Raw genomic sequence first — 24795 nt, 5'->3', positions numbered from 1 at the left:
GAGAAAGAAAGAAAGAAAGAAAAGAAATCCTTTTCCTGGTGCAATAAGGAAAAGCCAAGTAGTAAAAGATGAGAAAATACACAGTTGATGAGATACATTGTTTTTTGTGCGGTGGCAATACCACATTTTATGAGCTTTATCTGAAGTATGATTACACTGATTATATTATACGTTAGGGTTATTGACATTTAATGGGTTAGAATTTAATGAGGGAGCTCAGTAAGAGAGTGTAGGTTGATTTTAAAACATCCTTGATTACTTAAATATTTTTGAACGGGGTATGAATTAATTTTCCTGTGATAGTGGATCAGAAACCTTGTAAGTAACCCATGGGCTCATCTTGAACACCTACAGCTGTTATTTCAAAAAGAACAGAAATGGGTATTGTGAAGTAAATAATGAAGGTGGCATAGTGAATTCCTGCTGGCTGAGAGTTAAATTATTCATTTTGTTAGTTTAGCTAACATGGTTCGTGCTGCGTGGGATTGGAGCACTATGTCAGTGACTAATATTGCATAATTAAAAAGCCTTAGTTCCTCAGGCCAATAATATAGCCGGAATTTAGAAATGGTTGTTAACATCGTGGAAATAGTTTTATTTGTGTAAGTAGATGTGGCTTACCTAATCATTTTGAAGTTTTTCCGTTATTAAGCATTTGTATATAACAGGTAGGCAGTGTGCCCAGGATGTTTTTAACTGTAGTTAATCTTGTAGTTCCTTCCCCTTGCTTTGCTTACCACCCACAGTGTTTTTCTTCTGGATAGGCTGCCCAGGAGTAAATGGTCTGGCTCAAAAGCCTGATGCGCACACTCCCTTCTCATTGCAACACTGTAGTTCCTTTTCTCCCTTAGAATTATGTTGCAGATCAATGAAGGGGACCGCATGGCTGTTTATGTTAACTGAAATGTTAATGTATTACCTCTGCAGTCTTGGTAACTCTGACTCTGAGAGAAAGACCCAACATACGTAGTATTTTGTAGTCGTAATCAATGTGGCTGCACTCTTTAGTTTATGCTTCTTCACTTAATGTCATTTTATATACAGATCATACCTTTGGAAAAGTGCTGTAGCAGGATTTCTGAACCTCGGGTGTCCATGAGTAGGGGGAGGAGTGGAAGCACATTCTGGATCCTCTGTTAGCCACTTGTTGCCATGTAACATTGCCGCCTGTGTTTGCTTTCACAGTTGCATTATGGCCAAAATGACAAAAGATGGAGGGCTTTGTTTGGGAGGGAAGAAAGACTAGAAGTGTATGTTAATATAATTGAATCGGAACACTGAACATTTTACTTTGGGGGGTTTTAAGCATTTTGATTTCGCATAGGCAAGATCATGTAGTATAGTAATGAGCACATGGTTTTTAAAGTCAGAAAGCTAGAATAGAAATCTTACCACGTCCTTTCTTAACGTGATTTGAACAGTGTATTTAACTTCTCTCCGCTTCAGTTTCTTTAGCTCTGAAAGGTGAATAACTACTACTCTGTGGGATTTTTGTGAGGATTAAATAAAATAATGTACATAAAGCACCCGTTAAAATACCTGGCACAAGGAGGTACTCCCTAAATGGTACCTATTATAATATTATTAGTTGAATATTATGCACATTTTTCCATTTAAATGGCATAAGTTGTATGTGAAAATCTTCAGAACTCACAATAGTAAATGAAATGGACCAGAGAGTAAAAGGACCACATGGGTCTGAATGCCTTTTGTTAGAGTGAGTTGGAGTTGTGTTCTGGTCGACTCCTCACCAGCAAGGCCTGGGTGTCCTGCTCTGGTTCCTGCAGGTTGAGTCCTTATTCTTAAACTAGGGGCCACAGATTGAATTTGGGGGGGGGGAGTATTTTTCAATGCATTTTCATTTCTGGTGGCTCCATTTGTTTCTTTCATTGTTATCTTTGATGTGAATTCTGAATGGTAATAATTTTTATTTCTTAAAGTATGTCTGTGATTTTTTTACTTTAGAATCAGAGATGGAAAATATCAAGCGAAGGAAATGAACATGAACCCTAGAATGAGAGTAGGTGAAGTCATACAGAATTTCACATTTTTGGCTCTTGTGATACGTCTTCTCTGCTCTCTCATGTTCTGTTTAAAGGTGAAAATTAAATGAAATCCAGTGTACTGCTTAGTGTGGCTTTTAGATCAATGCGTTTTTATTAGAATTTGTTTTTTCTTTAGCATGATTTCATAGGGAATGCTAGAAATAAAACCTCTGCCCAGGAGTGAATTTTTAGCGGATGAGTAGTGTCAGAGAGCCATGCAAACTGGTTGCTGTTACCTAGGGAGAAGGCACTGTGGGGATGGCCTGGTGGGTGCTGATGTTGTCTGTTGTACTCGTTGGGCATACCAAGGTGACTTGTAACAGAAGGATGAGCTTGGTCTAAGGGACAAGGCCTCTTCAGCTCTTGGTATTTCTTTTGAGGTTACAGAGCAGTTGAGGTGAAAAATACAGGGCCATCTTTATGCACATGTGAGACCGATGGATATTCTTTTCTAAGGTTTGTGTTTAACTAGCTAATAATAACAGTTGTGACCGTGCTCAATAATGTAAAAATTTGATTTTTTTAAATTAACACATAATGTATTATTTGTTTCAGTCTTACACAATTCACTGCCCTCACCATGGCACATACCTTCCCCATTGTCCATCACCCAGCCACCCTGTCCCTTCCCCACCTCTACCCCCCAGCAGCCCTCAGTTTGTTTCCTGAGATTAAAAGTCTCTTATGGTTTGTCTCCCTCCTGATCCCGACTTGTTTTGTTTCTTTCCCTCCCTACCCCCCACAACCCCCCACCCTGCCTTCCAAATTCCTCATATCAGAGCGATCATATAATTGTCTTTCTCTGATTGACTTAGTTCGAGTAGCATAATACCCTCTAGTTCCATCCACGTCTTTGCAAATGGCAAGATTTCGTTTTTGTAAAATTTGGTTCTTAAGAGTCCATGCATCCTTTTGTTGTAGTGGATTTCCATTAGTTTTCTGAGAACAGAATTGGTCTTGCAGCATCTACTCCTTTGGTGGAGGGTTGGGGGAGGTTGTTTTTCCGTTTCACCTACAACTTCATTAGGCTCTTCAGCTCTCCAAAGAGGACGTCATTCTTCTCTCAGGCTGACCTTTGCGGCAACTGGCTGCACATTTCACCAGGATTATAGAATAGGTGCTTGCCAGGGAATTTAATCTTGAACTTAGTACTGTGCATCATTTAATCAAAGCAGCACTCTGCGATATAGGCATTCTGTCTATTCCTTGATGCCCTAAGACCTGTCCTTCAATTATGCTTGATTATTATGAGCTGCAGAACTGGGCCATGCTGTTCTGTCCTTATGTGAAATTGCTCTTATTTGATTGTGTAGGTGTTAATAGTTTTCATGCATATATTACATATTATATATTATATGTATGAAAACTAAGTAGTATTTATAGTACAAGGGAGCTGTGTTATACCCCGAGGTTTCTTTTTAGGAAAATGCAGCTTATAGCGAAAAGGCGATATAGGTAGATTATTTCCATAAGAATTAATTTACAGTACCCTGGATTGTTTCATCCAGAGCTTTTTGTTTGTTTGTTTTTTAAAGATTTTATTTATTTATTAGAGAGAGATCACAAGCAGGCAGGGAGGCAGGCAGAGAGAGGGGAGGAAGCAGGCTCCCCTCCATGCCGGTGTGGGGCTCAATCCCAGGACCCTGAGATATGACTTGAGCCGAAGGCAGAGGCTTCAACCCACTGAGCCACCCAGGCGCCCCTGTTTGTTTGTGTTTTTAAGATTTTATTTATTTATTTGTCAGAGAGAGAACGCACAAGCAGGCAGAGTGGCAGGCAGAGGCAGAGAGAGAAGCAGGCTCCCCACTGAACAAGGAGCCCTATGTGGGGCTCCATCCCAGGACCCTGGATTCATGACCTGAGCTGAAGGCAGCGGCATAACCAACTGAGCCACCCAGGCATCCCTCATCCAGTGTTTTAATCAGTTAAACTTGGCCCTAAAATGCTTTAACAAACCCATTAGCGTTAAAAAAGAATAAAAAATAGAAGAGTAATGTCAAAAAGGGAGATGATATTAGGGAGTTGGAGGCTTAAAAGCATCTAAACTATGTCCACCATCCTCCCGTCTCAATTTCAGCCTCATTCCCAGCTGCTGCTGGTTAGATGAGTGTGTGATGGACAGGTGGGAGCCAGTGGGCTAGTTAGGCAGGGCACAAGGATCACCAGAATGCGTCCCCATCTGTGTGAATGCCCATCAGCTGGTCATCTCTGAGAGATGGGAACGAGAGACTTTCTCCTGGTTCCTTTGACTGGGGTGGGGGTGGGGGCCGTGGTGAGGGGGTGGCACCTGCAAACTCAGCTGGTGATCTGCCACCTGGTCCCAAGGGTGGAGACTGCCTGGTCCCCCACCGTGGAACAGGTACCATTGCTAACGATGCCTAGCATCTGGGCCTACGCCCTGGGAAGTGGGCAGATGAAGAGAAGGTACTTGCTGGGCGCTGCAGCCAGGCAGAAAGACAGATGAGAGGAGCACGCCGCACAGGTGCTTCCAGCAAGAACTGTTGGGGTGTTTCACTGGTGCTTTTGATGTTTGTGGCATTGGCAGCTGTTGCTACTTGATTATAAGATACGTCGATTTGAAGGTGCATCTTGGTTTTGTAGATACTGAATGGTGGGGAAGGTAACACCATCACGTTATAATTGATGAAAGATTAAATCGTAGATGGAGATAAATGGAAGAGATAGAGAAACAGGGAATGGAGTGAACCATTTCCCTGAGCTGAAGATAGACTGGAGTCTGCACAGGGCAGGGCCTCGCTGTTTCGGAGGGTTGATGAGAGCAGACGCGCACCGACTCAGGGACCCCAACAGTTTTCAACTCTAGGGATAAAGAGAAGATCCTATAAGCTGCCTGGCAGAAGGAACTACTAATTTATCAAGGAAATGGGATCATTGTGGTTCTGCCAGCCTGTAGGCTGGAAGGTGGGACAACTCTCAGGATTCCTGAGAAAAACAAGGCCGAAACTCCCGAATTCTGTATTGAGCTCTCATTTGCCTGTCAGGTGAAAAAAGGCCCTATGGGCATGTGAGGATATTGGGAGTTTATTATTCTTGAAATATTATTTTGGCTAGCAGCCAGCATCCATCGAGGAGCCAAAACTCATCAGTTGCTTCTACAGAGAGAATTTAATATAAGAATTGTTAATGAAGTATGTAAGGGCTGAAAAGGCAGGAGGAAACCCACAACACAGAAGAGCCCTAAGGCAGTGCTGTTTACACCGATGGCTCACGTTACATTTCTATTAATTAAAGTTGGTTTAGTAGGTCAAAAACGTACAAAGAACTAGGTGAAAAGAATTTTAAGATCTGTTATTTCCCCCAGTATATCCAAAATACCATCATTTTAGCATTGAATTTATTAGTGACACCACATTCTTGTTTTCTACTCAGTATTAAAAAAGGACACAAGTGTGTCCTTTATTCGGACAGCACATCTCAGTTTGCAGTGGCCCCATTTCTGTGGCTCCTGTTGACTGTGTTGGACAGCACGGCTTGCAGGTGTCCCAGAGATAGCCCTGGCGGGAAGCAGCCACAGTTGAATAAAACACTGAACCTGCAGGAGGAGTTCTGTGAACTGCTGCTCGGCCTCAGGGGACGAGGTGCCTCCTGGCTGGTGGCACTGCTGTTTGTCTCTGAGCTTGGAGGAGAGGCCAGTGTGTGGGGGACTCAGGTTTTGAGGAGCATCCTGTTAGGGCTGACGTCTCCAGCGTGGGATGCGGTGAGGTTGATCTTTGCAAGTGTGGGCGAACTGGATTAAATAGTGAGGCCCCAGTGATGCTGAAAGAAGTAGACAGCAAACAGGAGAGTGCCTTTTTTCTCCCCAGACTTGCAGTCTCCTGCTGGCACCCTCTTTCGGCAGAGTGAAAGAGGGACCCAGCTGCGGAACAGAAGTGGGGTTTAGATGGCTCTCACATCACAAAAGCTGAGGTTAGAAGAGGGGTGTGAAACTGAGAGTCAGAGACAAGTATCTGGTGTAGTAGACCATCTTAGGAAAATACTAACCAAATAACAAATTCATTACAGCAGATCTCAGTACAGGGAAAGGTGGAGAGGAGAGGAAGCACCCACGAGGAGCAGTCTTTGCATTGTGTGCCTGAATGGTACACAGGAACGTCTAATAACGGTACTATTCATATGGATCCTTGAAATTGGTGAGAAAGCCTTGAAGAGAGAGCTCAAGAATTGTAGGAATTCAATAGCACTGAACTCTTAGATAAGGAGTTGGATTCTGGGGAAAAGTCCGTGTATTCAAATGATTTCATCTTACTGAGTTGGCAGAGGGTAGTGGTTGAGAAAAGAGTAGGAATTGTGTTTTTAAACAATAGCAGAGGTATGATGTATCTGTGAGGGGAAAGGAATGACCACTAATTGCATAGAAAAATACACTAGAGCTTTTTGAGAGGGGAAGAGAATATATAATAAAGGAAGGAAAGGGAAAAAAGATAAAGTAAAATTAATAGTAAACATAATATAAAACGGAGGAAATAAAGGTAAGTGTATTAGTTATTGTACTCTTAATAATTGTGGCTGGCCACATTGCCCATTTAAAGATCAAGGCTGCCAGGTTGTGTTAACATGCAGACACACCCAGCCCCTCAGGAGCTGTGTAGTATATGACGTACACTTAAAAGTAATCTTTTTGAATCTTAATAAGTGAATTAAAAATTAATGGGTTGGCAAAAGTGTACCAAACAAAATAGGAGGAAAGGTACGATTCAGGGTTATAAGGACTATGAGAATAAAGAAACACGATTATATGATGATAACAAGCAGCTTAGGAAGACAAGAGTCATTACCCTTTATGTGTCAATCAAATTAACAGCTCAGTATATGAGTCAAAACCAGAAATTCGAAGGCTACTTGATTTAAAACAGAAAAATAAAGAACTTTGTGTCATCATTCTTTCCTTAAAAATGTTTACTCTGGGCTTGATGGAGGAATCCACTAAGCTCTAACATTAAAGCGTCTCCCATAAAAGAGATGGATTGAGTTAGTGAGGTATGTGTCTGTACATTCCAGAGGCATAATGCCGGTGGAGGGTGAGAGGTTGCAGTTTGGTTGAAGCTTGAAAGTTCTTTGAAATAGAAAACAGGTATTGATTCTTTTTCCTCTGCAAGTCTTAGAATGGAGAACAGTAATCTCTCTCTCTCTCTCTGTCTCTGGTCAAAAGTTTCCCCAAACTTACCATCTTGACAAGGACATAATTTCAAAAAGTGTATCTTGGGCGCCTGGGTGGCTCAGTGGGTTAAGCCTCTGTCTTCCGCTCAGGTCATGGTCTCAGGGTCCTGGGATCGAGCCCCGCATCGGGCTCTCTGCTTGGTGGGGAACCCGCTTCCCCCTCTTTCTCTGCCTGCCTCTCTGCCTGCTTGTGATCTCTCTCTCTGTCAGATAAATAAATAAAATCTTTAAAAAAAAAAAGTGTATCCTGGCGAGTTGTATCTTTTATGAAGAAGAAGCAAATCATTGTAAAAGACTTGATGTGTGTTTCGTATACTTAAGGATAGTGAGAATGCTGTCATTTCTTCATAGCTGAGTCTTCTTTACGAGAGCCTCCCCTGTATCTTAGGTCACTGACCCAGGGAGGTCATAGTTTTCCGTTTACAGGAGGAAGCCGGCTCACATTGTCACTGGTCCCTGCCCAAGTTGTGTCCCACGCAGGCTGATGACGGGGATTTGCTCCGGCGATGGCTACATTTGTGCCCTAAACCCTTTCTCCTCCGGCTGACCCTGTGGTTATCTTCCTCCAGCATCTCAGTACATAAACCTGCCCAGCACCCTCAAAAGGAATGTTACAGGCCGGGGTGTAGATACTTTCTAGTCAAGTTATAGATACTGTCAGGTCATGCAGGGTTATTTCCTCCTCTTCCTTCTATGAAACAGTTGGTTTTCAAGCCCTACTGATATCCACAATTTAATGGTGTCTCTGTATCTCCACTCTGACCATTGTCCAGTTGTATTTTGAATATTGTAACAACTGATGTATAAAATAAAAAGTTGATTATTTTGGCTTAAGATGCCTCTGAATAGTCAGCTTAAGCCAGATAAAGAAGTGACTGTAGGTCCTTCTAGGAGAGGGAAGGCAAAGGTGCTTCAGGTTGTCCTGTAAGTTCCTCCTGCGGAGTTTAATTGTGAATTTCCAAGGGACAAGGAGGTGCATGAGCCATGAATATGGTGACATTAATTTGAGAATAAAATCAGAATTCTTTTCAAATATAAATATATTTTTCCTCAATAGAGAATGTATTCAGTAAGAAAATGGTATTAGAAAAGTTGGACAGGTAGATCTTTTTCCCTAAATGAGAATTGAAAAAGGAACTCTATCTACAAAATAATATGTGATATGGGATGGGAGGCAGTCATCTGAGGTTGGGGTTGGGGGGCGGGTTAGGATTTTGGCTCTGGGTAATCCCCAATAGAAGTTGTGGGCTTCCTGTTAGAGGCTGAGTTTTCCCTCCAGCATCATTTTGAAGCTTTGAAGGAAAATGTCCGGACTATGACTACCTTTGAATGTAAGCTAAAATCACTTTTAAAAAATATGTTTGTGCAAAGGAAGGAAATCTTGATTGTTAAATTCTGAATGACATTTTAAATGATATTTATTGTTTTTTAAAAGATTTTATTTATTTATTTGACAGAGATCACAAGCAGGCAGAGAGGCAGGCAGAGAGAGAGGAGGAAGCAGGGTCCCCACTGAGCAGAGAGCCCGACGCAGGGCTCGATCCCATGACCCTGGGACCATGACCTGAGCTGAAGGCAGAGGCTTTAACCCATTGAGCCACCCAGGAAACATAGATGACCAAAATAAATGTCCTTTTAGTTATATTCAAAGCCAGGTCGTAATGCTGGTTAAGTAATACTGGTTTATTATTTGGTTTGCTAGATTGCAGTCCTTCAGCTTTCCAAGACAGTGCCCTTTATTGCAAAATTACCATTATATAAAGAATACCTATGTTCTATAATATTAAACTATGCTCATACTCTGTATTCCTTCTTTCAAAAATATTTATTGAATGCCTGCCAAAGCCAGGCGCTATTTAACTTACAAATGCTTTGGTTTTACATAACTTCTCTTTGTCTCCACTTCCTAATCCAGAATATAGTAATCAGTTCCATAGGGTTGTGAGTCACACCTGACAAGTGCCTAGACCTATGCCTGGCCCAAATGTCAGCATTATTAAATACTAACTCTTTATCTGTTGTATATCAAGATATTATATATAGATACATATAAATGTTACTTGTAGACATGTAGCTATTATATATGACTGTAACATGGCTGTATTAATGTACATTCCTCTGTGTGTGTGTATTTTGGAACCTCAATGCACAAACATTGCTTCCAGTATTTGAAATAATTTGAGTGGAGAAGTATTAAGCTTCCTATATTCTTTTATTTTTATAAAGTCTTACTATTAAAAAATTGTAAACTTGTTCCATCATTATTCTTAATAGTCTAATAATTAGTTTGTTGAATTACCCAGCTCAGCTTTTCTGTTTAAAAAATGAACAGTAAACAGTATTTTGAATGCTGGTTCAGCATGTTCTGACAAAGTATGATGCATTAAAATAAAATTCATCATTAGCACTGGAAATGACCTTTGAGGTTATAGTCGCTCATTTTTCTCTTCCAGTGTTTGAAATAGTCTTCCGAGTCAAGTGCATTGCAATACTTTGCCGATACTGTCTCTGTAAAATGGTCACAGTTCAGTTGTAGATAAATCATTTCATCAAATCACTGTATCTCTAACAATCTTCATTTCCAGTTTATTCTCCTCCATTATCTGAGGTTCTTGTCATCTTTCCTCAGTAATATAATGGCCTTATACATTAAATTATAAAGTAATTTTCTAAGCTAGAATTGTATAGAATTACTTGCGTGTCAGCCTATATGAAGATAAATCTGAGTGTTTGTGTATGGTCACGTGAGCAGTGTCCAGGTTCAGAGAAACAGTTAGGGCCCCTGAAAGGCAAGCCACTTTTGGGAAAGGGCTGGTAATAATTTTGAGTTTGGCAAACTCTGATTTGATATAGTGGAGTCAAATAAAAAATGAGCTTTTAAAAAATAATTATGAATAATATCAGATCTACAAACTGTCCTTCTGTGACCCCAGAGGTGAGTAATGCAGTGGGATCTAATTCCTGTCGAGGGGTTGACTCCTTAGGAGGTTTAAGAAGCATAGCTTTGGGAATCAGATCAGGTCATTTTCTGCTCCCATGTGCATTTGCACATCTCAGTCTTTTTCTTGCGAAAGGAGGAGGATAGAAATGCCTCCTTCCTGGGGGATAATGAGGTTGATTACATTAAAAAAAATGCATAGCTAAAGCTTTCTTTAAAATGCCCTTCCCACTTTCTTGAAATCTTTAAGTTATTTGGAATCAAATAATACTGGCTGGTTTTTATATAGAAACTGAAACATGTAGGACTAGATTTTAGATATCTGTGAAAGCTGAATGTATATGAGGGTTTCTCTTTTTTTTTTTTTTTCCCATTTAAAAGGACATGTTGTAATAATTCATTATAGGAGATTTGGCTGGTTTTTAGAAATTCATTTTGCTGGTGTATCTTAAATCTCTCACCTGACTGAGAATATACCGAGAAAAACAGCTAAGTTGCTAGGGCTTGAGGTATAAGGGCAGAGCTGCCTGGTATTTGTTTCATTAAGCTTAGGCAAGCTATCCAATTACTTAATGCAAATAAGAAAAGTTTACACTAAACTCCTACTTCTTTGCTTAAAACTCTAGAGAATTTAAATGAGGAGAGATATGTATTTAAAAGAAGGAGATTTAAATGAAACTTAAATCAGGGGCTTAATGTAGAATAATATTAGACCAGGAGATCTGAAATAATAAGTGGGGGAATGCCAGTAAATAAAGGGAATGTATTCTCTAGGATGCTTGGTTTGTTTAGTTTTATTTCGAGAGAATTCTTGAAGCTTTGGCAACCCGGGTTAATAATCAAAGACCCGTTTCATCTCATGCCTCCTTTTCACCTAACAGGAACCTTCAAAGCAGTAAACTGCTGCCTTCTCTTGTCAATGAGCACTTCACTGGCTTGCCTTGTGGAGTGTTTCCAGAACAACCTGGCTCTGATGTGTGGCTCCACCATTGGGCCAGTAGCACTCAGGCCCAGAAAGCTGGGTCATCTCACTTGACTCAGAGAGAAAAATGAGATGATCGCACAGCCATCAACATTTCATAGATGGCCGTTGAGCAGAATAGCTCGATGGAACAATCAAACCAAGGGCCCCGGAGAAGAAGCTCTGAAAAGACTTGGGAGCTTCTGAACATACAGGCAGTGTGTGTGTGTGTGTGTGTGTGTGTGTGTTGCAATACATTTGGCAGTGTGTGTTTTGCAATACATTTGGAAAGTGATCTACATGAATCAGTGAAAGAGGAAACTAATTAGAAGAAATGTATTGCTGTAAGTGAATCTCATGGAGGAGAGATATGGGGAAATTAGGAATACAACAGTTTAGAAATTTTTCCTCTGTTGCTTTTACTTCTGAAGTAAAAAGGAAACTTCATTTAGTGATACATCTATCTGAAACTGCCCTCCAAAATCATACGAAAGGAAGCAGAACTTCTAAACTTTTCTAGACTTTTTCCCCTAAAATTTGTTTCTGTAATTGTAAGGTTTTTAGCTTTAAAGTTTTTAGCTTTTTAGTTTTAAGCTTCAGAAACTCTTCCAAGCCTTGCACTAATTTTTCATTGATAATTGTGTGTGTGTGTTTGTGTGTGTATGTGTGTGTTAACAGTGTTTCCTCAGTGACTCTGGGTCTCTCAGCCTTTGGTGTCTGAAACTGCCAGGACACACTGAGCTCTAAAGAGAAGCCTTTCTCAGGACCCGACTGATGTCTCCCCTAAAACACGTTCTCCTTCTCCAGGTTGCTCCGTTAATATCCTCAGATTTCAATTCAGATAATGGCTCCCATCCATATCGTTTCAGAGCAACCTCACTTAAAAAAAAAAAAAAGTCCATCAGGGTTTAAGCTTCCTGAGGGTAGGAACTGTGTCTCTTGTGCTCACCGTTTTGTTCTCAGTAATCAGAATAAGTCTTTCACCCAGTAATTTATGTATTGAATGAATTTGTGAATCCCATTTATTCTTACCTAGTTCATAGTTTTTATTAAGCAGTGGGAAACTCTAAGGATGAGATGAGAAATAAAAGTGCCCACTGAGTGGAAATGATCAAATTTGGAGGTAGTACTCCTTTGTTTCATTTATCTTCTGCCACCAACTTCTCAAGAGTTTTCATGGGATGGAGAATAATGTATTTAATGTTTCATGTTTGTAAAACTTTTACCTGCAAGGGACTTTAAGATTATATAGTTCAACCATCATATTTTAAAGCTGAAAAAACAGGATTATTAGATTGCACAGTAAAGTTCTATCACATTATATATATAGACACAGACATATATATGTAAGGGTGTGTGTGTGTGTGTGTGTGTGTGTGTTTAGGCAAGTGGGAAAGAAACGAGGGAGCATATGAAGGGATAGGGCTGCAAGTCATTGTCAGTTTTTAAGTTTGGAAGTCCTTGAAGATAATGAAAATAAAGCAGATCTTCCTTTCTTAATTAACATATAATGTATACTTGTTTCAGGGGTACAGGTCTGTGATTCATCAGTCCTACACAATTCACAGCACTCACCATAGCACATAGCCTCCCCAGTGTCCATCACCCAGGTACCCCATCCTTCCCACTCCCCTCCCCTCCAGCAACCCTCAGTTTGTTTCCTGAGATTAAGAATCTCTTGTGGTTTGTCTCCCTCTGTGGTTTCATCTTGTTTCATTTTTCCCTCCCTTCCGCTGTGATCCCATGTCTTGTTTCTCAAATTCCACATATCAGTGAGATCATATGATAATAATTGTCCTTCCCTGATTGTCTTATTTCGCTTGGCATAATACCCTCGAGTTCCATTCATGGTGTTGCAGATGACAAGCTTTCATTTTTTGCTTGATGACTGCATAATGTTCCATTGTATATATAGACCACATCTTCTTCACCCATTCGTCTGTTGATGGACATCATCTAGCCTCTTTCCATAGTTTGGCTATTGTGAACATTGCTGCTATAAACATTAGGATGCACATGTCCCTTTGGATTACCACATTTGTGTCTTTAGGGAAAATACCCAATAATGCAATTGCTGGGTTGTAGAGTAGCTCTGTTTTCAACTTTCTGAGGAACCTCCATCCTGTTTTCCAGAGGGGCTGCACCAGCTTGCATTCCAACCAGCAGTGTAAGAGGGTTCCCTTTTCTCTGCATCCTCGCCAACATCTGTCATTTCCTGACTGGTTAATTTTAGCTTTTCTGACTGGTGTGAGGTGGTATCTCACTGTGGGTTTGATTTGTATTTCCCTGATGCCGAGTGATACTGAGCACTTTTTCAAGTGTCTGTTGGCCATTTGGATGTCTTTGCAGAAATGTCTGTTCATGTCTTCAAAGCAGAACTTCTTATCAGTGAAAACTTGGAAAAAAAGGAGGATGGACAAGATAAAGCATACATAGTCATGGTGAAATGGGAGAGTTTCTTCTTCTTTCCAGAAAACCACTGCTTTTTCTGTATTCCTGACCCCACAGTGGGCACTATTATTATTACTATTATGTAACAGTGTTGAGTGTTGAATGCTTCAGACTAAGTGTTTTGTGTATATAGAACCTGGTAAGGTAGGTGTTATAGTGCTTCATTTTGCTCAGAATAACAAGACCCAGGGAAGTTAACTCAAGTATTGACTCAGCTAGTACGTACTAGAACCTTGATTTGGACCCAGGACTCCCAACTCCAAAAGTTTGTGCATCTGTACCATGTATTACAAACTGACAATCTTTACTTTTATTATAACATTGAAGGCTTTTGTGCCCAAGTTTTTGCTTCTTTTTCATTAACTTGCCAAAACTTTTTTTTTTTTTTAAAGATTTTATTTATTTATTTGGCAGAGAGAGATTACAAGTAGGCAGAGATGCAGGTAGAGAGAGAGAGGAGGAAGCAGGCTCCCTGCTGAGCAGAGAGCCCGATGCGGGACTCGATCCCAGGACCCTGAGATCATGACCTGAGCTGAAGGCAGCGGCTTAACCCACTGAGCCACCCAGGCGCCCAACTTGCCAAAACTTTTTAAGTTGAGCTCCTTTTTACTCTATTTGTAATTAAAATTGATACCCTATGCAAGTAAACTAAATTAGAAAAATAGTTATTATTATTTAAGCAGTATTTTAAACTATGATATACCACCTGTGGTAGATATGAGAAAATCTACTTGTATAGAATTCATTTTATGTGAATGAATTAATAATGTGATTTTAAAAACAGTTTATATATGTATGTAAAGTCCTCAGCACAGTTCTTGACATGTCGTACGTGATCTATGCAATGATAGTAATTTTTATCATTTTATTTTAGTTTCCACCTGACTTGTAACCTAGGTAGTATCTTTTACTGGTAGGTGATATGCTAGTGCAGTGCTTCAACTGCACTGTTTTGTAATCTGATACAGTAACCTCGGCAGTTACCAGCACATCATCCTTACGTGAACCACTTCATTTTTGTTGTTACTCTCCTTTTATAGATCTCCAGGACTTACGTGGGTAGAAGTATATTTTGGTAATTGAGGGCTGTGGCTCTCACTTCAGTATGCATTAGAATCACCTGGAGGACTTACTAAGAGGCAGTTTGTGGGGCACTACCCCCACAGTTTCTAATTCAGTAGATGTGGGTGGTGTCCGAGTGTTTGCATTTCTAACACGGTCCCACGGATGCCGCTGCTGCTGAGGTCTGTGGATGCTTTTAGAACTGCTGCTGTCCACAAATGACGAGACGTCTAATTATCCGTGTTCTTTTATGATTATGCACATCCGCTGAGTTACTGTACTGATGGCATTGATGCTGCTGAACTGTGAAATAATATGGAGAAATTTGGTTTGTGTAAGTGTAATTGTACTTACTGCTTAAGGAAAAGCTTCTAGAGGTTACTTTTGCATTAGAGAATTTCAGAGTGTAGGTTTTAATGTATTTCTGTTCTTCATCTTTATTCAAGACATAAAAACAGGTTCAGTTTTTAGGAGTATATTTTAAAGGTAATTTCTGATTTTATTTATTTATTTGAGAGAGAGAGAGAATGCGGGGTGGGGCAGGTGGGGAGAGTCTTTAAGCGGACCCCCTCTGACTGGGGAGCCCAGGACTCAATCCCAGACCCATGAGATCATGACCTGAGAGCCACCCCTGCACCCCTCTGGTTATATTTTTAATTATAATTGATGATAATGAAATTTGATTGTAATTGATACCTGAGAATTTCAGAGTATCTGGATTATATGGCAACTTAAAAATAGTAACAAGTTTTTATTTAGTTCTTTTCAAAAATCTTTTTAAAACTAAAATTTGATAGACTAGTTTTGAATTCAGTTTGGTGCTCATCATTCCCACTTACAAAGTAGATTTCACTTGGAATTTCACTTATACCAACATAATGATTGTACCTTTTTTTTAAAGCATCGCTTATACCTTTGGGGATATGATGGTATAGAGGGGTTTATTCTCTCAAGAGAAGAAAAGGCAATCAGAAAATCTTTGTCCATAAGATTAGACTAAAATGTACTCTCATTCAGTGATTACAGAATGCCTTTATGTGCCAGGCATTATGGTGAAAATTGGTGCCAAAGTAATTTATCTTTTTCATGCACAATGAGGGGCTTTAAGTGGATTGTAACTTAATATGTTGTAATTGTGTGATGAGGTTACCGATAAACCCAGTGCTATCAGATGCCTCATTAATAGAATTAGTATTGTGTACAGATCTTGGGAGGTGAAGTTCTGCTGTCTTATTTTTCTAGACTATGTCCACAGTGTTACATTTGGTCTGGGGCTAAGGGACAAATTAGAGTCATTCCAGAAGTGAGGATCCCTGCTGTTCAAAGGTCTGGCCATTTTTGCATATGAGGATCCTTGGAAAACGGGAGTAATTCATCTGGAGGGAGAAGACATCTTAATTATGTTTTTAGTTCCTTGCTGTAATGTAAGATCCATGAGGACAGGGACCCATCCTTCTTGTGCAGCACTGTGTCATCAGGGTCTTACGCATGGGCTGGTGTGTATTCAACAAACAGTTGAATGGGTCAATTTTGAAGGGAAGATGATGGTTACTTTCAAAATATTTGCCTTGTAGATGACTTGTTAATTAGACTTACTGCTTGTGTCACCAGAGGACAAACAGAGGCACCAGGAATGGAATTTTTAGGTGCCACATTTCAATTTTACATAAGAAGAACTTTGCAAAAATAGTTTAACAGTCTTACAAATAACTGTTCTTGGATTTGAACTCTGCTAGTTTAAATGCTTGGGTAGAGACGGCATGGGGACTTACTAGAAAATATACCCACTTTTAGTAAATTATAGGTCAAGGTGATTTTGGCTACTTCTCTTTTTATTATTTAAGTATTTCATTAAATAACAATCCACAAAATAATTTTTTGTCTTTTCAGACTAAAGCAAGGCAAAGAACTAGAACGAGAGAGGGCTTTTGCTAATGAGCAGTTAACCAGAGCTATTCTTCGAGAGCGGATATCAAGTGAAGAAGAACGAGCCAAGGCAAAGCACCTGGTGGGTATTAAAGATTCAATAGAAATGTCTTGTCTACAAGGAGATCGCTGATGTTTGGGAAAAGCTAAGCACTCCTTGCCAGCTTTTAGTGTTGACAAATGCATGTTCTTTCTCTTTGCTTAGATTTTCTTGGTTTTTTGCCTTTTACAAGTTGTTGACAATTTGCTGAGATTAACCGTGAAGGACTTTTTAAGGCAGGTGACTTGAGAATTATTACAGTAAAGATCAACAGGGAGACAGTGGCACTTGCATCTTGCCTGAAGGGATATTGCTTGTTTGCTCTCCCTGCCACCCCCTTGATTTTTGATTTCATCGTATTTGAAACCTCTGGGGCAGGCAGCCTATCTTGTTTGTCTCCCTGTGTGCTACCACTAGATGTTAGTCTGGGAAGTCTCTGGCGAAGGTGAGTAAGGTTTGATCAATCACTTTTTGTGCTTTAGAAAGGGAAAAATGCAGAGCAAAGTCCTCTGGGAACAATCTTTTTAAAGAAAGGGGATCCTTTTTTTTTTTTCTTTTAAAGAACTATTTGAAAAAAAATTTTAAAAGCAAAGATTACATAAACATGTTTATAAATGATTATTAATAGAAGGGAGAAAATTTAAAAGGTACCCACAAATCTCTCATTCTTACATAACGTGATTTACACTGGGATGTGTTTCCTCTCAAAAATGTTTATTCCTAGGTTTGTTACATACTTAGAATGTATTTAGAATTTGTAGGTATGAGAATACATAAGAATTTGAGCAATGCTACATATAGCATTTAGCATCATGAACATTTTCTTTAATCGGTGAATGTTCTTCTGAAATGTAGTTTTTAATGGCTGAGTAAGGGTTCTGTCTTCTTTGTGCATCATAAGTTAGATGATTTTCCATTGTTAGGTAAAAGTAGGGCTGCTCTGGTTGAAGTCTAGGGTCCTGACTGCTTACCTCCCACTTCAGCCTTCTAGAAACCCACATGTCACTTATCAGAACCGTTAGTGTTCTTTGGAGTATAGTTGGGAACTCAGTGGAGAGGTAAAATGAGATGATATAATGGAGAACTTTGAATGGAGGACTGAGTGGGTTGTCCCTATCTTAGTAAGCAATTGAGAATTGTTTAAAAATTGATAAGAAAAGGGTTAATTTATATTCTCTTGTATTTTTTCCCTTGGTCCTTTCTTGGAGAGGTCATGTGACAGTAGAGAAAATAAAAGGAAGCCGATGTGTAGTGAATCCATTTCTCCAAAGACTAATCCAGGGTCCAGCATGAATGGTAGACAGTGAAGCCAGAACAAAAGTGATGGACCAAGAAAGAAGTGTCTGGGGATAACTGTTTTTTTTTTTTTTTTTTTTTTTTTAAAGAGGAACCTTATGTTTTTTTTTATTTTTTATTTTTTATTTTATTTTTTTTTTTTTTAAAGATTTTATTTATTTATTTGAGAGAGAGAGACAGTGAGAGAGAGCATGAGCGAGGAGAAGGTCAGAGAGCGAAGCAGACTCCCCATGGAGCTGGGAGCCCGATGTGGGACTCGATCCCGGGACTCCAGGATCACGCCCTGAGCCGAAGGCAGTCGTCCAACCAACTGCGCCACCCAGGCGTCCCTGGGGATAACTGTTTTGAAGGTCTCTCCTTTCTTGATTCTGGGGTTATAGGATATAGATGGCGAGTAACAGTATCTTCCAGATTTTAGCACCTATCATAATATTAGCCAGATGGAGCCCTCATAGAATTTAGGGAATAAAAGTAGAATTTATGTGACAGGATTATAGTTGATCTCTTTTGGCTTGAGTGTTCTTAGACAGCTGAGTGGTAGTTCATGGCCAAAGCAAAAGGACTCCCCACAGTAATTTAGGTACCCTGATGATTCACCACTTACTTATAAGGTTAACCCCCTGTATTGTTACTATTTGTTAAAGAAAGCATTCATTGGGAAAGAGCAGAAAGTAAATAGGAAAAATATGAAGATCACTTAAATTACTGCTATCCAGAGATAATCACTGTTAACATTCTGGTTTATTACTTTTATATTCCTTTCCACATTCCACTAAATCTGTACAAAACATTTATATTAATGTGTTTATATGTATTTCCCCAAACATAGGTGATAGTATACGTAGCCTCATATAACTCTTAAAATAATCTGCATATTAAAAACAATTAGACTATAAGGTAAAGATCTTTATTAATAAATATGTTTGTATGATCACTTTTCATGATTGAATGTATTTCACTGAATTTTCTTCTAATAAGATAATACAGGGATAGTATAGAAAATTTGGAAAATATAAAAATTACTAAGGAACCACCTCATAATCATTAGGATGGCTACCATCAGAGAAAAAGACATTAACAAGTATTGACAAGGATGTGGTTGGTGGGAATGTGAAATGGCACAGCCACTATGGAAACCATTATGGTGCTTTCTCAAAAAAACTAAAAATAGAATTACTGTATGATTCAGCCATCCCACTTCTGGGTATTTACCCAAAAGATTTGAAAGCAGAGTCTCAAAGAGATATTTGTATGCCCATGTTCATAGCAGCATATTTCACAATAGCCAAAAGGTGGAAGCAGCCCGAGTGTGTATCAACAGATGAATGCATAAGCAAAACGGAATGTTACTTACTTATAATGGAATTTATATACTTACAATTGAATGTTATTCAGCCTTAAAAAAGAAAGAAACTGACGCATGCTACCACATAAATGAGCCTTGAAGACATTTTGGTAAGTGAAATAGTCTAGTCACAAAAAGACAAATACTGTCGGATTCCACTTAGATGAAGTTTCTAGACTAGTCAGATCTATAGAGACAGAACATGGGAGGGTGGTTGCCCTGGCTGTGGGAGGGAGAAATGGAGCACTTTTTAACAGGTTTGGAGTTTCAGTTTTGCAAGATGAAAACTGTTCTGGAGATTGGTTGTATAACAACAGTGTTAATGTACTTTGCCTGAACTTCTCTCTTCTAAATGGTTAAGATGGCAAATTTTATGTATATTTTGCCACAGTCAACGATTAGAAAAAATTCTGAGGAAATAAGCATTCCTGCACATGTAATATTTAGAGAGTATGAAGTTCATTTTTTTTTCTTCCCCGACACGTGTCCAGTCTTAGGTTTCCAGACCATCTTGTAGAGCATGCGGTATGGACTGTGATTTAAGTCTAATGTTGTCCCTCAGCCCCTTGATCCTCAGCTGGGGAAGTGGGCAACCCCAGAACCCGTGATTCATGTGGAAGTCACCCTGAGAACGTCAGCATGTTTCTGTTGCGAGGTTGGGCCCCCGTTACTGCCATTCTTAAACCTAATATGTGGGACTGTCTGAATGATGGTCAGACATTGATTTGTTCCTCTTTGTTTAGATGTCGCAGCCTGTAAGAATGTAAAGGTTGGGGTTCACACCCATTGGAAGGAATTGGAAAGCTCTCTTTCAGGAGAACTAAGAGAAAGGAAACAAAGTCAATGTGTTGTTGGTATTGTGAAATAAAACTACTCCACCCCATTCCCCTTTTTCCTCTGCCCACTAACTGTGGACATTTAGATCGCTTTCTCTGTGCCTGGGAGTCCAGGCTTCTCCGCCCACAGTTATAGCAGCTAGCTTTGCAGGGGCTCTTTGAAGGGCAAAGTCACGAGAGCCCAGTTGCTGATGCTTTAATATAGAATCTGATTGGACTTTCCCCTTAGGAAGAATTGCTTTTAGCTGGAGAAGCTATAAGTGCTGCTCTAGATTTGAGAAGACCATAGCAGACCCTCACCCTACTTCCCACATGCTGGAACGATAATTTTAGTCAACTGATTTTGCCTAGAAGTCCCGGAGAGGGAGTTCACTGATAATCTTACCTACATGGAAATGCTAAGTAAAATTCACATTAAAGGAGTGCTTCTTAAGAACAGGAAAACACCTCCGTAAAGAATGAAGATTACATGAAGGGACAGCACCAGGCAACCCGTGAAGTTCATGCAACTTGACATTCTGTGATTCTTTAAGATCTCGTACATATAAATCTAACACTTGCTGTGTCATTAGTTTTTTAAAAAAGTAAAATTGTATCTTTTTTTAACTTTGCAATTACATTTGATTTCTTTTTAAAATGCTGATTAAAATTTTGATTTACTCTTTATCTTAGTAAATTTTGCTGATTTGACATTGGTCATTTTTTGTATTTTCTTTTTTCCTTTTTAGCCTCAACTTTAAAAGAACCTGCATTTACCTAAGGAAATATTTAAATATTTATACATCTAATTGTGAAATAGTTTCCTTCACCCATTGGGCAACTTTTTAGTGCTTCGGTAGATGGACATTTTGATATCTCACTCTAGTGACGTGTGAAGGATAGAATAGAAGAGAAAGTGAATGGAAATAGACAAATTAGCAGTCTTCACATTAGTCCAATAGAGAACAAGTGGTACTTGAACTAGGACAGTGCTAGTGGGGAGGAATGGAGAAAAGAAGAGATATAAGAGGTAATTAGGTGATGGTATTACTAGGATTTTAGATTTGAAAGGTTGAAAGATGTGTCAAAGTCACAAGGTTTCTGTTATTAGAAACCCTCTTATTTTTTTTTTGTTTTTTTTTCCAATTTATTTATTTTCAGAAAAACAGTATTCATTATTTTTTCACCACACCCAGTGCTCCATGCAAGCCGTGCCCTCTATAATACCCACCACCTGGTACCCCAACCTCCCACCCCCCCGCCACTTCAAACCCCTCAGACTGTTTTTCAGAGTCCATAGTCTCTCATGGTTCACCTCCCCTTCCAATTTACCCAAATTCCCTACTCCTCTCTAACGCCCCTTGTCCTCCATGCTATTGGTTATGCTCCACAAATAAGTGAAACCATATGATAATTGACTCTCTCTGCTTGACTTATTTCACTCAGCATAATCTCTTCCAGTCCCGTCCATGTTGCTACAAAAGTTGGGTATTCATCCTTTCTGATGGAGGCATAATACTCCATAGTGTATATGGACCACATCTTCCTTATCCATTCATCCGTTGAAACCCTCTTAATTTAAATAGAGAAAGTAGCAATCAATTAAAAACATTCTGGGTTAAGTGTATATTGTGAAGTGTGACTTAAGTGTAGAATTGGGACAATTTTGGCCTCAGATATTGCAGTAATATTTTTTTGACTTTAGGTGAGATCATTAGATCATTATGTATTTTGGTCCCTTTCCACATTCCCCTCCTTTTCAAATTTATTAAACACCTACTATGTGCTAGGTGCTGTTAGTTGCTGGAGGTGCAAAGATGAACCACATCTTGTTGCTTTTCCTCAGAGAGTCTCCTATCAAATGTAGGATTTGTGGGAAGGTCATTCTTACCTTGAACTTTTTTTCTACTTATATCCTGTTTCTTTGAATCTGTAGAACCTCGTAGTGCTTAGAAAAAAGTAACACTAAAAAATAGGGTAGGTGAATGCATGAATTTAGTTTTTCTAAATTTAAGTGACTGTTTCACCAAAATGTCACTTTTTATCCCCCGTTTCCTTTTTGTCTGAAATGCACCAGTGAAGCAATCAAGAAGAAGAATTGATTAATTTTGTGCTGTGTGCTTTTCAGTTCTGTGTTTTGTTTGTGCTTCAAACTGTGACAGTTGAAATTTCATGGTAAAAGAGAGAAAGGTTTTGAAATTTGGGGGTTGGAGGAAAATGACTAAATTCAAAGAAGTAGATAAGAATACCAGTGCTGCCCAAATAGAAGTGAGGTTCTGGCCAAGGGCAAAGGATGCAGTTGGGGTTGTCATTTTGAAATGATCAACATGGTCCTTCCTCAAAAATTCTCTGTAAAAGAACAATAAGACTGATCACTCGGGGCTTTCAGTGTCATTAAAATTAACCAGGTTGAGTCAAGTTTCATGGAGCAGCAGCTCTCCTGGGTTCTTGTATTGGGCACTTAAAATATACTTTAACAAAAACTGTTGTAGTTTTTTTGGGTGCAATTTAGCGCTCTGATTTTAATCTCTATTAATACGCTCCCTCTGGTTATATAAACCGTGTGCTGGTTTTCTTTCAAAAGACACCAAGCCCCAAATGTTTTGACATGTATGGTGTATTAATTTGCTTTTAATGCCAGAAATGAAGTTAATGATTTTGAGCTTTTGCTTTTGAAGACTGTTTAAATGTAGAATTTCTACCTCATGTTTGGGCGATCTAAGCCCTGTAGGTATAAGATATTTTCCTCAGTGTTACTGTTAAGAATGGGATCTGGGATCCGTCTCCAAGTCTCAATCTTTTCCTCGGGACTGGTGTGCGCGGAACTGCAGCATTTTGCCTCTTGTGTGTTTGGATTCAGCAGGCGCTTACCTTTCCAGGACAAAGCATTCAGATGCCATCTTCTCTCTCTGTTCTTTGTTATCATGTATGGTCCTTACTTCCTGTGTGTGTTAAAGTGGTATTATTATTCTCAGCGGGAGGGCACATAGCGGTATGAAGAGATTGTTAATGAAATATCCCAGGGAAAGGATATTTCCAGTGCTCCTGCAGTGGAAGAGGAGAAGCACATTTTGTCTCTGTTTGCCAGCGTAGCCATTATGTTAAGAGGCCAGAGAAAGAATAGGATTGGCATGACAGATTTCAGTATATACTGAAAGCTTAACCAGATAAACATTTCTCCAATGTACATTGTCATACTCCCTTCTCATCCAGCTTTACAGAAATACCTGGGATCTCAGTGTTACCAAATAGCCTTAGAGAAACACGATACCATGCTGAACAGATACCACGGGGCGTGGAGCAGAGAATGGCTGAATGCTTTCCCCGTAGTAGAGACGGAGTCTCACCGTCAGGGATGACGAATCTGTCCAGTGAACACAGTGTACGGGTGACGGCAGTTTGCTTCTGTTGCTTTTTTTCCCAAGGAAGTATTCTCAGGCTGTGTGACCTTGTTGACAAAGTGATTAGAGAAGAAATAGCACAGTTCAGTACAATGCTGTCGATGTCCTTACCAACAACTAGTTATATTAAAAGACCCCTATGAGGAGCAGCTCTGCTTAGAATGTGCTGTCATATTTCCGTTCGAAATGTGCTTAAAAAATGCATCAAGTTGTTTGCAAACTGGTTGGCTCAGGGCAACTCCTCTCGAGTGGTGTCCTATGTGGTAGCCCTGCCATAAATAGCTTATTGACATCCCATCAGTTGGGTCATTATGGGTGTCAGGGTGAGGTATGGAGAGCACTGAGTAAAAATCCATAGGTAAGTAAGGTGCAAAGGGTTGGTTATAATTCCATCTCTTCATAATGATCTAGTATTTATTGTTAACTTATTTGCTTCACTGCGTGGGCCGAAATGAACTGTCATTAGCGCCTTAGAATTTTATTGAACTGACATCATAATCTCATTTCCTACTGAAGAGGGTAAGAAATATGGACCTCAGTGTTTGTTTTAGCCTTCAACACATTAAAAGTTTAAGTATCATGAAGTCTGTCAATCCTTACAAATCCCAAAGAAGAGTCTTGTACATTACATTGTGAATGAGACTGTAAGGTACAGGGGCTTTTTTTTTTTGTCCACCAGCCATTTTTTGTTTGTCTTCATGACAAGTCTCACAACTGTCAGTTCTGACATAGCCTGGAGAATTGCTTTCAACCTCTCGTGGGTGGACCCGTGACTCCATGAATTCAGCAGTAAATTGAAGAGCAGTAACGTTTACTATGTGACATACCGTAATGTGCAATGAGATCTGCTTCATTTTTGTTTATGGACATTAAATTTTTCACAATGTTGGACATTCTTGAACAGTTCTGTATCTACACTTATTTCTTTTATGTACCCCTGGTTTTATTGCTTAGTTATGATCCCTAAATGGGACTGAGTTATGTTCTTTCTGAGTTTCTTGATGTTTTACACCGTGCCCTGCTTCTGGGGGTAGGAGGGTTTATTTTCATGTAGCCTAGAGTTATTCCCTTAACCAGAAAGACATTCAACATTTTGTTTCAGTGTGACTCTCTCCACTCTTTACTAACTGTATTTTAAGGATGACTTCTCCTGAAAATACCAGGGGGCAGAATTACCAAATGAAGTAAGGCCTCCATTCTCTAGAGAGCAGGAATCTGTTTACAAACCTGCAGTATTTATTACATACCTCATTTAGCTCATTCATCATTTTAATAGAAAAATGAGTCATTTTAGATGATTCTGAAATAATTCGAGGTAAGCTACATAGCCCTGGGCA

General features: G+C 39.5%; 1 protein-coding gene across 3 annotated transcripts in view; it reads left to right on the top strand.

Moving 5' to 3' along the window:
* Window positions 1–24795, top strand: part of CHCHD3 (coiled-coil-helix-coiled-coil-helix domain containing 3) — a 278293-nt gene that overhangs the window by 84809 nt on the left and 168689 nt on the right. For all 3 annotated transcript variants that reach the window (XM_044246586.1, XM_044246584.1, XM_044246585.1), the window contains exon 4: window positions 16526–16643. In XM_044246586.1, the coding sequence (XP_044102521.1) occupies window positions 16526–16643 (118 nt within the window). The remainder of the gene's footprint in view (window positions 1–16525; window positions 16644–24795) is intronic.

This window comes from Neovison vison, chromosome 4 (assembly GCF_020171115.1).
Source record: "Neovison vison isolate M4711 chromosome 4, ASM_NN_V1, whole genome shotgun sequence".
Taxonomy (NCBI): Eukaryota; Metazoa; Chordata; class Mammalia; order Carnivora; family Mustelidae; genus Neogale; species Neogale vison.
This window is presented reverse-complemented; position numbering and strand designations above follow the sequence as displayed.